The 13,592-nt window shown below is 40.8% G+C and overlaps 1 protein-coding gene across 10 annotated transcripts in view; it reads right to left on the bottom strand.

Moving 5' to 3' along the window:
• The window catches only part of DYNC2H1 (dynein cytoplasmic 2 heavy chain 1), a 355,486-nt gene that overhangs the window by 112,530 nt on the left and 229,364 nt on the right, over positions 1-13,592 (bottom strand). For all 10 annotated transcript variants that reach the window (XM_047878737.1, XM_047878734.1, XM_047878738.1 and 7 more), the window contains one exon: positions 2,532-2,648. In XM_047878737.1, the coding sequence (XP_047734693.1) occupies positions 2,532-2,648 (117 nt within the window). The remainder of the gene's footprint in view (positions 1-2,531; positions 2,649-13,592) is intronic.

Here is a 13,592-nt window from a genome sequence, read left to right as displayed (position 1 = left end):
TAACTCTGATGAGCATCAATATAAAAATCCTCAACAAAGTATTACCAAACTGAATCCAATTCCACATTAAAAAAATCATTCACCACAACCAAGGAGGATTTATTCCTGGGATGCAAGACTGGTTCAGTATTTACAAATCAATCAACATGATACACCACATCAACAAGACAAAGGGTAAAAACCACATGATCCTTTCAATAGATGCAGAAAAAGCATCTGACAAAGTACAACATCCGTCCATGATAAAAACCCTCAAGGAAGCAAGTTTAGAGGGAAAATACCTCCACATAATAAAGGCCTTACATAAGAACATGCACAGGTAACACCGTACTCAAGGGTGAACAACTGAGAGCTTTTAGCCTATGTTCAGGAAGAAGACAAAGGATGCCCACTCTCACCACTTCTATTCAATACACTACTGGAAGTCAGTCACAGCATTCAGACAAGAAAAAGAAATAAAAGGCATCTGACTTCATAAGGAAGAAATAAACTTCCGCTATGTGCAGATGATACGATACCATATGTAGAAAACCCAAAGGACGCCACCAAAAAAACTACTCAATAAATGAATTCAGTAAGGTTGCAGGATAAGAAATCATAGAGAAATCAGATGCAATTCTCTACGCTAACAATGAAGTAACAGAAAGAGAAATGAAGAAAACAGTGCCATTTACAAGCGTACCAAAAATAACCAAATACCTAGGAATAAACTTAGCCAAGAAGGTCAATGACTTGTACTGTGAAAACCGGAAAGCAATGATGAAAGACACTGAGGATGGCACGGGAAGGAAAAAGTAAAAACATCCCGTGCCCATGGATTCAAAGAACAAATACTGTTAACGTGTGCAAACTACCCAAGGCAACAGATTGTGAGGTCTGTTTCTAGTCTTGGTAGCATGCTTGTGCTCTCTCTCGCTTGCTCTCTCTCTTTCTGTGGCGCACACACACACACCCTTAAGAACTTGAAATTGCCATCCAGCATGGCTGAGATACCCCATTGATCCTGTCTTCGTAATGGAAAGTGGTCCTTATGCTCGATCCAGACAGACCTTGAGCAATGTCGAACACGCCTGTCTCTTCCACACCCACCCATCTGATGCCACCTGAGAGGACGCTGACTCTCCCGCAGCTCCCAGTGCCAGGACTACATTTCACACAAAAGAAAGTTCACACACGCTTAGTGCCTATGCACTTATAGATGTGAGTGCTGGCCAACCATTCTCAGTGATGTCTCACATTCAAGTTCACTTCACAAAGCAGAAGTCATTTGTTCTTCCCTGCCTCTGTTGCAGTTTATGATAAAACCAGTTCATGATTCATAAAGGCTGCAAATTAACCCAAAATGCATGGTCATTTTCCACTTCCTTCTTTCTTTAGTTTCAAACAATGTAAACACCACTCAGAAAGCTAAATCCAAACAATACAAACATAATCCCAAAATTATAAAATACAATTTCTTTGTAAAATCAAGCCTTCTGAGGGAAAAAGGCAGTCAAATTTCCCTGTATAATAAAGGACTGTGGCACTAAATGCATTTAACTTCCCACACTTCCCCTCCTGGTTATTAATTTAAAGGAAAGCAAAGGCTGGTTTAAGAATAGTAACTCTCCTGTGAACCAGTACAAAGAACGGATCAGGACCATGACTCCATATCAGGAATACGAGCAAGGTGATTCCTTGTACGGCCAGGGCAGAGGGGAGCACGGCGCAGGACACCAGGGCATGAAGCGCTGTCCCTGCTAGACGCCCCTCACACTGACTGTGTCAAGCTTTACCACTGGGGCGATCCGAATGGAAGCAGTGATCCCGGTGAGCTGGGGTCAGTGCTTCCTGGGATTCCTGATGATCCCCATGTGTTGAGAATGTCATAACAACTCAAAATCACAATACTATAAGGTTTGAGGATTTTGAATTTTTAGAAGCTTTTAACCTTTTTCATAGGTTCTGAAATTAGCTCTATTTGACATCCCTCATTTTAAAAGGTTAGACCTGAGATAGAGGCATTTTTACACTAACACTAAACTGATGGACTGTATAGTTTTGTTTTTGAATTAGAAAGAATAAATCCCTATTCAATAAGAACAGGAGCCACAATATGCTAACGACTGCCTCGTGAGCAACTACTCTATCATCTACCGTAACTACCCTACAATACAAAACTAAGTGGGTTCCAGTCGATGAACTGTTTCTCCTCAGCACTGTGAGTCCTGTGAAACATACCACCTTCACCAGCAGGCGCTGACTTTACAGAAAGAGGAAAGACAAGGCAAGCAGCGAATACAGTGACGTACAGCAGGTACAGGGGATGACCTGGCATATCACCAGGATGTGACAATCACACCGGTCACCCCGCTTCTTGGGCTGATCTGCTTCTGTTACTATTATGTCCCCACCTCCTTCCAGGACACTGGTGTACATAAGAGGCAGATCAACACAGAATTTTACCATCAGGGAAAATTTGGGGATAAAACTGGAAAAAAAGGACAGGGAGAAAAAAGGGGGCCCGATCCGAATACTGTTCCAGTACTAACCTGGTTTAGTTTCTTCCAGAGATTGAGGACAGGGGACAGTTCGTTAGACCAGATTTCTCTATCAAATTTGCAACCAGCTGTTACTGATCTGCCCAAGATCCTCAACTGTGAAATAACCTAAAATAAAAACATAATAAGCAGAAAAAATTGAAAAGAGAGAAATAGTATGGGTCCAAAAATAGCTATATTTGTTTTATAAAAATAGAGACTAAATATAAACAAGTTTTAATCCCATTATCTTTATTCAATTGCCTTAACATGTAACTGATTTACTTAAGCAGTTAAAAAATAAAGAAAAATATATTTCGTTTGATTGACTCAACTTTATAATTTCAACATGCTGATTGATTAAAGATCGTTTTTCTGAAAAGAGGCAATGGTAGGAAAGATAGTAAATAGCATACCACACTACATCAAAGAGCAAAACAATTTTAAGTAATTATTTGTTGGTACAAATCATTACAAACCCAAGTTTTTGTGCTCTGCATTAACGTTAAGTTGCCACGTAAACGTTTCCTCTGCACAAAGACTCTAATGAAAGACGCACAGACAGGGGGGCGGGGTGCAAACCAGGCGAGGTACACAGTGCTTCCCACTGGGGGCGCCCCTTCCGCGACTTTCTGCTGATCCCCATCGAAATCCACTCACACACATTTCCTAACACCGTGCTCTGTGACGTGGGCTTCGGCAACGATAACTGATTTGCTATTTCTCCAGCAACGAGGCAGAGGTAATGAGGGTACTGATACCAGGCTGGAGGTATCGGGGTGGGTACAAAATCAGCGCGGTATCTGCGGGCTGCTCTTTACAAGCACTTCAACTCAGTGTCAAAATTATGCTCTCAGTGCTTCTCTGACATAAAATAAACCCAAAACGAGAGGCATGTGTTTTGCAAAGCTACTATTTTTAACACCAACCTTTGCAGCATGCTGACTACATTTCTGTTTTATTTTTTGAAAAATAAAAGATGTAGATTGCAAGATTTGAAAGATGTAGATTGTTTTTCCTTTTTGAACAGATTGGGCTATATTTCATATTTGTTGGATGCTTGTATTAGTAAAGTTCTTAACAAAATAAGGGCCATAAATCTTTCAAAATCAACACACTACTCAATTGTTTGTTAAACATCCACCATCATGCTGTAAAACTCAAGTTACTTCTAGAGCTTTTGATTGATTCTACAATCTTGAAAAAATCATGGTGATTCAGGGTTTCATTTTCTTTGTTTTTCTGATAAATTATTTTCATTTGCTCTAGCTGAACCCTACAACAGCAGCTAATTCATCAACTTTGCCACACCACAAAACAGCGCTAGTTGGTAGTCAGAAGAAGTGCTATTTTAACTCTGGTAACATTCGCTATCACTTATTTGTATTTTAAATTTGTCAAACAAGTCAGAAAACAAATAAGGATGCAAAGGGATGTCTAAAGGAAAAGAGATGCAAACTTTTTTACAAGATGCTAAAAACTATTTTAAGAATAAAATACTTGCCAGCTCAAAAGGCCATGCTTTCTGTCCTAGAAAAACAATATGTGAGGTTTGCTTTTCCTAATAACACTATGATAATATACTATAATCTTTAACAAACAGATTAATAAAAAGAGAGTTCAAATACATAATGATATATTTTTACCATGAGAATAGACCTATAACTTAGAATTGTGGACCATCTTTTGTTTTTACAAAATCTCACATATTTATTTATCTTTTTAAAAAGCACAGGTAATAAAATCTTCCCATTATTTACATTTTAAACCAATTAAAAACTACTTTAGGGATGCCTGGGTGGCTCAGTTGGTTGAGTGTCAGACTTTGCCTCAGGTGATGACCTCACAGTTTGTGAGTTCAAACCCCGCGTCAGGCTCTGTGCTGACAGCTCGGAGCCTGGAGCCTGCTTCGGATTCTGTGTCTCCCTCTCTCTCTGCCCCTCCCCTGCTTGCACTCTGTCCCTCTGTCTCCCAAAAATAAATAAATATTTTTTAAAAAGTACTTTATTTGCTAACACTCCATTAAAATGGTGTCAAACGGGTGGGATTCTCCACAAACAACACATTTACTTTGTTGTTCGTTTTGCCTTCTCTTGGCATAAAATGCTTCCCTGGCTTTCCTTTCCTTCCCTTGTCTTCTCTGTGGCTGACTTTGTCCAGTACTAATGTTACACTGACAGACTGCTTCCATTTTCTAAGTCACCTCTGGTGTCATCCTTCTTGGAATGAGAGGGAATACAATATTTGAAAACAAACACTCTCAATTTACAGATGAGAAAATGGACTTTCAGAGAAACTGAACAGATTACATATTTGTTTCCAGGGATGCGTCAGACGAAACACCTGGAGAAATCCTGTAACACAGCACGTGTAAAACCACAATTACACAACAGAATCAACAAAAAACCTTTTAAGATTTATGACTGAAGTACCTGGAACATTAAGGGAAGTCTGTATTTTTACCATTAAGTATTTTATTTTAATCCAGTGTGGCTAGTGCAGCGTTCTCACAGTCTCAGGCATACAATACCGTGATTCCACGCCCCCGAGTGAACCATGGTGGTGCAGCTCATCTAGACCTATGCATCCAGAAGGCAGCATCTGCCCTGTGACATCAGCCCCTCCGAAAGGGCCTGGAGCTTGCGTTGCTGATTTACTTGCTATTATGCGTGACTTTCAGATTGACAGAAAAGTTGCACAAATAGTACAGAGAACTCCCTTCAGAGACTTCACCGTGCCCCCCTACGTCAGCATCTTACAATCAGCGCACAATGATCAAAACCAGGAAACTAACAAAGGCACAGTACTACCAACTAAGCTATTACAAGCCCTATTTCAACCTCACCAATTTTTCCACGAATGTCCTTTTTCTGTTTGAGGAGAATCTGGGATCGTATTGAGTTGCAATTTATCTGTACTCCCACCCAAAACAATGACAGTCAAGGAAAGGCTTTCATACCCTTGACACTTGTAAGCCATACTGGTCAATCACTCTGTAAAATGTCCCCTATGTGAGTCCAGTTCCTAAGGGTCAGAGTTCCAACATTAAGACCTAGAAACCCAGATTGGAATGACTGGGACACACGGTTTGCTCCACCACGGCTTTGGGCTGACAGTGTGGGCTGCTGGAAACACCATCATCACGAACATTGCACACATCAACACCATCAAACTTCAGTGAATGAGACGCTGGAAGAAAATTACAGCAGCAAAGGCTTATGTTTAAAAAGACACAAAGTTTAAAACTGAGTCAAACTTAAATAACAAAGTTGAAAATGGAGATGGAAGTAAAAGGAGAAAAAAAATATTTAATGAAAAGACAACTGATAGAAAAGAGAGCAGATAAAAAACCAAAAGTCACGGGCACCTGGATGTCTCAGTTACGTGTCTGACTCTTGATTTCGGCTCAGGTCATGATCTCATAGTTTTGAGTTCCAGCTCTGTATCGTGCTCTGCACTGACAGCAGGGAACCTGTTTGGGATTCCCCCTCTCTCTCTCCCTGCCCCTCCCCTGCTCATGCTCTCTCTCTTGAAAAAAAAAAAAAGTCAGTTTACTGAAAGGACTAATAAAATCATGAGATTTCTGAGTATACTGGGTGATATAAGATAAAGATAAAATGAGTTAAAAGTTTATTTTAAAAATACAATTTTTTAAAAAAAATTTAATGTTTATTTTTTGAGAGAGAGAGAGCAAGTGAGTGGGGGAGGGGCAGAGAGAGAGGAAGACACAGATTCTGAAACAGGCTCCAGGCTCTGAGCTGTCAGCCCAGAGCCTGATGTGGGACTTGAACTCACTGACCATGAGATCATGACCTGAGCCGAAGTTGGATGCTTAACTGACTGAGCCACCCAGGTGCCCCTTAAAATCCAATTTTAAAAAGAATATAATTACAGATACAGGAGTGACTAAAAGACATTAATGAGATTATTTTGGATAGTTTTATGCCATAAAAAGTTACAAATTTGGCCAAAAGAAATTCCTAGGAATATATAAACTAATAAAAGAGCCTCAAGAAATAACAGCAAAACTAAATCAGGTGCATAGTTTAAAAAATTAAATGAAAAGTTAAAAACCACCATCTTAACCGCAGACACCAGCAGTTCACTTGAGGGATCTGACGTCACAGGAGCTCAGATTGCACACGAACCCCTCAGGGACTAGAAACGAGGCAGCGATCCTCGAGTCAAGTAACAGAGACTAGGAAAAACACTACCAGAAATAAAAGATGTTCAAAGATCAATTTTATTTATTTTTTTTAATTTTTTTTTTCAACGTTTATTTATTTTTGGGACAGAGAGAGACAGAGCATGAACGGGGGAGGGGCAGAGAGAGAGGGAAACACAGAATCAGAAACAGGCTCCAGGCTCTGAGCCGTCAGCCCAGAGCCCGACGCGGGGCTCGAACTCACGGACCGCGCGATCGTGACCTGGCTGAAGTTGGACGCTTAACCGACTGCGCCACCCAGGCGCCCCCAAAGATCAATTTTAATCCTGAACACAGACACAAATAAATATCAATCAACCTCTAAAAAAGACACACATGACAATTCTGAACAGATGGTTTAATCACAGGAAATATAATTCACCACATAAATGGAGGAGAGGAAAAACTGGAATCCGCAATGGAAATCCTCTGCTCTGCCTGCTCCTAGAGGGTCTGCCCCACCACCTGTAAGCTGGCTCATCTGCTGACACGCTTTGCCTAACAGACCTCTGCAGAAGCGACACGTGACTTCCAAAGCCTTCACTTGAAGAAAACTAGCAGTTCCCGCTCTGGCCTTGGGGCCCTGAAACAGCACACCAGCCTCTGGGAGAGCAAACCAAATGTCCCCAGCCGGGAGCCAGGGTCATCTGCACACATGACTAGGCTGCCTCGGGCCTCCCAGCCCCGTCAGCCCCGCGATGTGGGCAGCCTCATGTGCAATGCCAAAGATGGACGCGGAGAAATTACGCAGCCTCCCCTCAGAATCCTAAAAAAAGTCACGCAATAAATATGACTGTTTCAAGTCACAAAGTTTTGGGATGGCTGGCTGTGCAGTGAAGGCTAACGGAATCATCAAGAAAAGCAGAAAACTCCTTGAACCCATGTTGTGGATTGAGTGTCTGCACTCCCAGCGAAATTCAGAGTTAAGTTCGCGTCCCCAGCATTTGGAGATGGGCCTGTGAGGAAGCAGTTAAGGCTAAATGAAGTCCTATGCGTGGGGTTCTGAGCTGACAGTGCTAGTCTCCGCAGAAGAAGGGACAGCAGAGAGCTCTCAATCGACCTCGGTCTGTCTGCAAACATGCAAAGAGGAAAAGCCATGCGAGGCCACAGTGAGAAGACTGCCATCTACAAGCACCAGAAACTGAACATACCGGCCCTTTCATCTCAGACTCCCAGCCTCCAGGACTGTGAAAAAATACATTTTGTAGTTTCAGCTGCCCTGTCTGTGGTAGATGGCCGCATCTTGGGACAGCTCGACTGAACACTTTCAACCTGACGATGATGCCAACGTGATACATCCTACCTCGGTAGGAACCACGTATCGAATTCTGATCTTCTCCTGGGCTCCGGACAGGCGCCACGATGCTCTCTCACAAGGCTGGCGGCAGTGTGGTAAACAAGGGTATCCCAAGAGTGAACAACGGACACACTCACAACCGTTGTGTTCTTCAGTGTCAGAACAGGACTCAGTGATTACACGGCACATTCAACACCTTATTCTACAATAGGTTTCGCATTGTAAGACTGCCTGATGGTAGGCTGATGTAAGTGTTCTGAGCACACTTAACGGAGGCGAGGGAAGCTATGATGTTACTAGATCAGGTGTATCAAACGCATCCCACTTACAATACTGGCAGCTCATGAGGGGTTGACCAAGATGTTACATCACACCGTAAGCCAAGAAAGATCTGTGTTTTGTTAAAATAGCCCAAGCAGATTAATGCAGCCTTAAAAATGGTATCCACAAAACACAGCAAATATTAAAATCTATAATCAAATGTTAGAAACCCTTTAAAATGAGAGCAAGACAGGAATGTTGGCTATCATGACTTTTATTCAATAATGCACACAGGGATCTAGCTACCCCAAGAAACAAGAAAAGGCAGTTAAATGTGGAGAGACTGGAAAAGAAAAAAAAAAAAGCTTGAATCATTTTCCCAGATAATACAATTTAGCAAAAAATGAAGTAACTTATAATGTTTTCACATATATTATATTCATGCTATATACACTATATATTTTTCTATTTGTGGTTGAAATAAATAGAAATTTATTACATAATAATACTTTTTAACTTCAGCTCAAGTATTATGTCTTTTATCAACAGTAACTGGGGAACCCTTAAAATATTCCTCAGTCAGTACTCTCACCCCCGCCCCTAAGATCTTCACACTCCCGCGGGGTGCGTCCCCAGTGCAACAAGGTGTAACAAGCCTTGCTCAACTCCCACATGCCGCAGAAAGGAAGCAGTCACTCACACGTGAGAATGGGCTCTGGAAGAACATCGGAAGTTTATCTTTATTTTTATAAGAAGGAAAAAACCGTCCTCTACGTCTCTCACGTCTTTCAATAAAAATATTTATGCTGCTCACACACAAGACCAAACTGTGATTTGTGAGATGAGATTTCACTCAAGATCAAAAAGGAAATGTACATTCACTCCACCATGTTAAGAACTCATATCACCATTTTTTCAAGGCAATATATTGAAAGCCTGAAATTAAAATTTCAGGAGATCTCCTAGCTTATACAATCTAATTAAGCAAATTAGATATGAACTTCCCTTTCAACGAAGATGTTTCAATTTTACTGGGACTAGAAAAATATACCAGTTTTAAATACCAAGGTAGGAGGCTGAACACTCAATTATGAATAATACATAGTAATGTTTTATATACAACTTCGGACAAACATATTATGTTATATACACACATCCAAACACACAAATAAAAAAAAATGTATTTGCAGCCTCTCAAATGAGTGGCAGCGTCACTTTAGTAAAGCCTCAAGCTGGACATAGGAACGTCCTTCAGGGAGAAAATGAATAAGCAAACTGTGGTACATCCATTCAGCAAGAAAATGGAACAGACTCCTGATACACACAACCAACATAATTACGCTGAACAACAAGCCAGACAGAGGGGCGTACTTAATTGTATAATACTTTTAAGTAAAACTCTAGAAAATACACATGAATCTGCAAATGACAAAAGAGCAATCAGTAGTGGAAGGGGACAGGGGAGGGGGGACAGGAGGAAGAGACTCCAGCGTTACAGAAAACTTCAGGAGTGATGGGAATATTCATTATCTTGATGTTGTGAGGTTCTAACAGGTATATATATACACGTATGTATATATATATATGTACGTAAAGCCTTATCAAATCATACCCTCTAAATGTGCTGATACTAAATATCAACTAACTTCAATAAAACTGTAAAAACTGAAAAAAGGTAATTATTAAAACAACGTTAGCAGGACGTATTTCAAGATGGCAGGGTAGGAAAATCCTGAACTCAACTTGTCTCACAGACACAACAAATCTATGGCTACATATGGAATCATGTCCTTGGAAAAAGTTCTGAAAACTTGATGAACGGTGCCTCCTCAAACACAGGTTACAAGAGCTGCCTCAAGATGGGTAGAAGAGGTAGACATCCCTTGCTAAAAACCCCACAATCTGGAGGGACCTCCCCAGAGAAGTATTTCCTCCCCATGAGGCACCCCAAACCTTGGGCCCTATACCAAAGACACAGCCCTGCAAATGTTGGGCTTTGGAAAGCAATGAATAGTTAAGGAGGAGAAACAGAAACATCTGGAACAGAAGACAGCTCCTGAAGAAGACACCCACCCCAGACCAAGTGCAAAAGCAGCAGTCTGAACAGCACCTAGATCACTGGTGAAGGAGACCTACTTGCTAATCTTACATTGACAGCTGGAAAGACAGGGACAAGTTGGGACTCTTACTGGGGACAAAGCACTGTGGGCATCATTTCTGCAATCTCATTCCACCTTGCTAATGCCGACACTAGCAGGTGCAATTCTGGCAATCATTCTCTATCCTTCTAGCACTGCCAAGTGTGGTCCCAGCCGACTGTGCTACAGCTGCATAACAGTGACAGGGTAAGTGTCTTGCCCCCGGTAACACAGACACATATCTAACAGCCAGGCAAGCACCTCACCCCCTCTCAATGTGGCCCTATCACAGCCATCTGGGGGCACGTGATTCCCCTCTCATTCTCCCCCATAGCTGTGGCCGACGGACAGCTCGGTGGGGGTCCCGCCCACCTAACACTGCAGCCAGGGTTCTACCACAGACTCCTCACCCCCAGAGTACGGGTCTTGGTGCTCATGGCAGAATGTGCACCTGGGATCCACGAATGACCTACATATGACCGCTCCTTCAAGGATGGGACTTGAAGCTGTTTCACCCAGTACAGAGAAATACACACAGGCAAAATGAGGATATAGAGGAATACATTCCAAATGAAAAATACAGAATTCCATAAAAAGAACTTAATGAAACAAAGCCAAATATATACCTGATACAGAAGTCAAATGGTCATAAGGATGATAAAGAACTCAAAGAATGGATGAAGACATGAGACTTTCGACAAAGAGATAAAAAATCGGGGCGCCTGGGTGGCTCAGTTGGTTAAGCGTCTGACTTCAGCTCAGGTCACGATCTTGCGGTCTGTGAGTTGGAGCCCCGCGTCGGGCTCTGGGCTGATGGCTCAGAGCCTGGAGCCTGTTTCACATTCTGTGTCTCCCTTTCTCTGCCCCTCCCCCATTCATGCTCTCTCTCTGTCTCAAAAATAAATAAACGTTAAAAAAAAATTAAAAAAAAAAAAGAGATAAAAAGTATAAGAACGCACCAAACATAAGTCACAGAGCTAAAGAATACAATAATTGCACTAGAAATACACTAGAGATGTTTAATGGCAGACTGGATAAAGCAAAAGAACACATCAGTGAACTGGAAGACAAAGCAACGGAATTCTCCCAGACAGAGCAACAAAGAGAAAAAGGAATTAAAAGAAGTGAATACATCTTAAAAGTTGTGGAGGCCAACATCAAGCAGAATAATATCCACATTATAGGGATCTTAGAAGAAGAGAGTGATAAAGGGACAAAAAAACTTATCAGAAAAAATAAGGGGTGAAAACTTCCTAATCTGGGCAAGGGAATGGACAGAAAAGCCAGCAAAGTTCCAAATAAGATGAAACCAAAGAGATCTAGACCAAGACATATTATAATTAAAATGGTAAAATTTAAGGATAAAGAGAGAGCCCTAAAGGAGCAAGGAAAAAAAACAACTTATCACATACAAGGGAAACCCCAAGAGGCTACCATCAATTTCTTCACATTAGCAGATGAGAGGGGCATGACACATTCAACGGTGCTAAAAGGAAAAAAACTTCCAACCAAGAATGCTCCACCTGGCAAGGTTGTCATTAAGAATTGAATGAAAGAAAAAGAATTTTCTAGATAAGCAAAAGCTAAGAACTTCACTGCTAAACTGGATGTACAATAAATGTTAAAGAAATTTCTTTAAACTGAAAAGATGGCAGTAATTAGTAACAAAAAATATGAGAGTAATAATCTCAATGGAAAAATATATAGGTAGTGGATTAATCCACCCAACATTCAAACAAGATTTAATAACTATCCTTTTCAAACTCTTCCAAAACACTGAAGGGGAGTGAAAGTTTTTAAACACCCTTTGCAAGGCCAGTGTCAGCCTGGTAAGAAAAGCAGACAAGAACACTACAAAAAAATTACAGGTCATGGCCATATAGCTGAGTGGTAGAGCAATGGACTACAAAAAAATTACAGGCTAATATCACTAATAAACATAGATGCAAAAACCCTCAATAAAATGTTAACAAACAAAAAAAAAGTTAACCAAACACAATAATACATTAAAAGGATGATAACTCATGATAAAGTGTGGTTTATTCCAGGAATGTAACGATGATTCAATGTCTGCAAATCCATGTGGTACATCACTTAACTAAAAGTTAAAAATCCTGTTATCATCTCAATAGACGGAGAAAAAGCATTTAACAAAATTCAACATCTATATCTGGTTTAAAGAACTCTCAAGAGGGGCGCCTGGGTGGCGCAGTCGGTTAAGTGTCCGACTTCAGCCAGGTCACGATCTCGCGGTCCGTGAGTTCGAGCCCCGCGTCAGGCTCTGGGCTGATGGCTCGGAGCCTGGAACCTGTTCCCGATTCTGTGTCTCCCTCTCTCTCTGCCCCTCCCCCGTTCATGCTCTGTCTCTCTCTGTCCCAAAAATAAATAAACATTGAAAAAAAAATTAAAAAAAAAAAAGAACTCTCAAGAGAGTGGGTAAAAAGGAAACATATGTCAATATAATAAAGCCCATATAGGACACTCCTACAGCTAACAACACACTCGATGAAAAAAAGAGCAAAGCTTTTCCCCTAAGGACAGCAACAAGACAAGGCTGCCCCCTATTGCCACTTTTATTTAACACAGCATTGGAAGACCTAGCCACAGCAATTAGGCAAGGAAAAAAAAAGTATCTAAATTGTAAAGTAGTAAAAGTGTCACTATTTGAACATAACAATACTACATACAGGAAGCTAAAGAATTAATGGAAAAACTGTTAGATCTGATACATGAATTCAATAAAGTTGCAGGATACAAAATCAACATCCATAATTCTGTACTGTTTCTAATACACAAATTACGTAACATCAGAAAGAGACATTATAATTTGATCAAAAAGAATAAAGTACCTAGGAATAAATATAATCAACGAGGTGAAAATACACCATACACTGACAATGGGACAGATGAAAGAAACAGAAGACACAAATAAATGGAAAGACCTTCCATGCTCATGGATGGGAAGAACAAATGTTAAAAGGTCCACACCACCCAAAGCAATCTAAGGAATCAATACAATCTCTATATAAATTCCAATGGCATTTTTCACATAACCAGAACAAACAGTCCTAAAACTTGTATGGAACCACAAATGACCCTGAACAGCCAAAGCAGTCTTGAAAAGAAGAATAACGCTGTAGGCAACAAGCTCCCTTGTGGGGAATAAGCTTAGA

The sequence above is a fragment of the Prionailurus viverrinus genome, chromosome D1 (genome assembly GCF_022837055.1).
Source record: "Prionailurus viverrinus isolate Anna chromosome D1, UM_Priviv_1.0, whole genome shotgun sequence".
In the NCBI taxonomy this organism is placed as follows: Eukaryota; Metazoa; Chordata; class Mammalia; order Carnivora; family Felidae; genus Prionailurus; species Prionailurus viverrinus.
The sequence above is the reverse complement of the archived record's forward strand: the minus strand, read 5'-3'. Positions and strand labels throughout refer to the sequence as shown.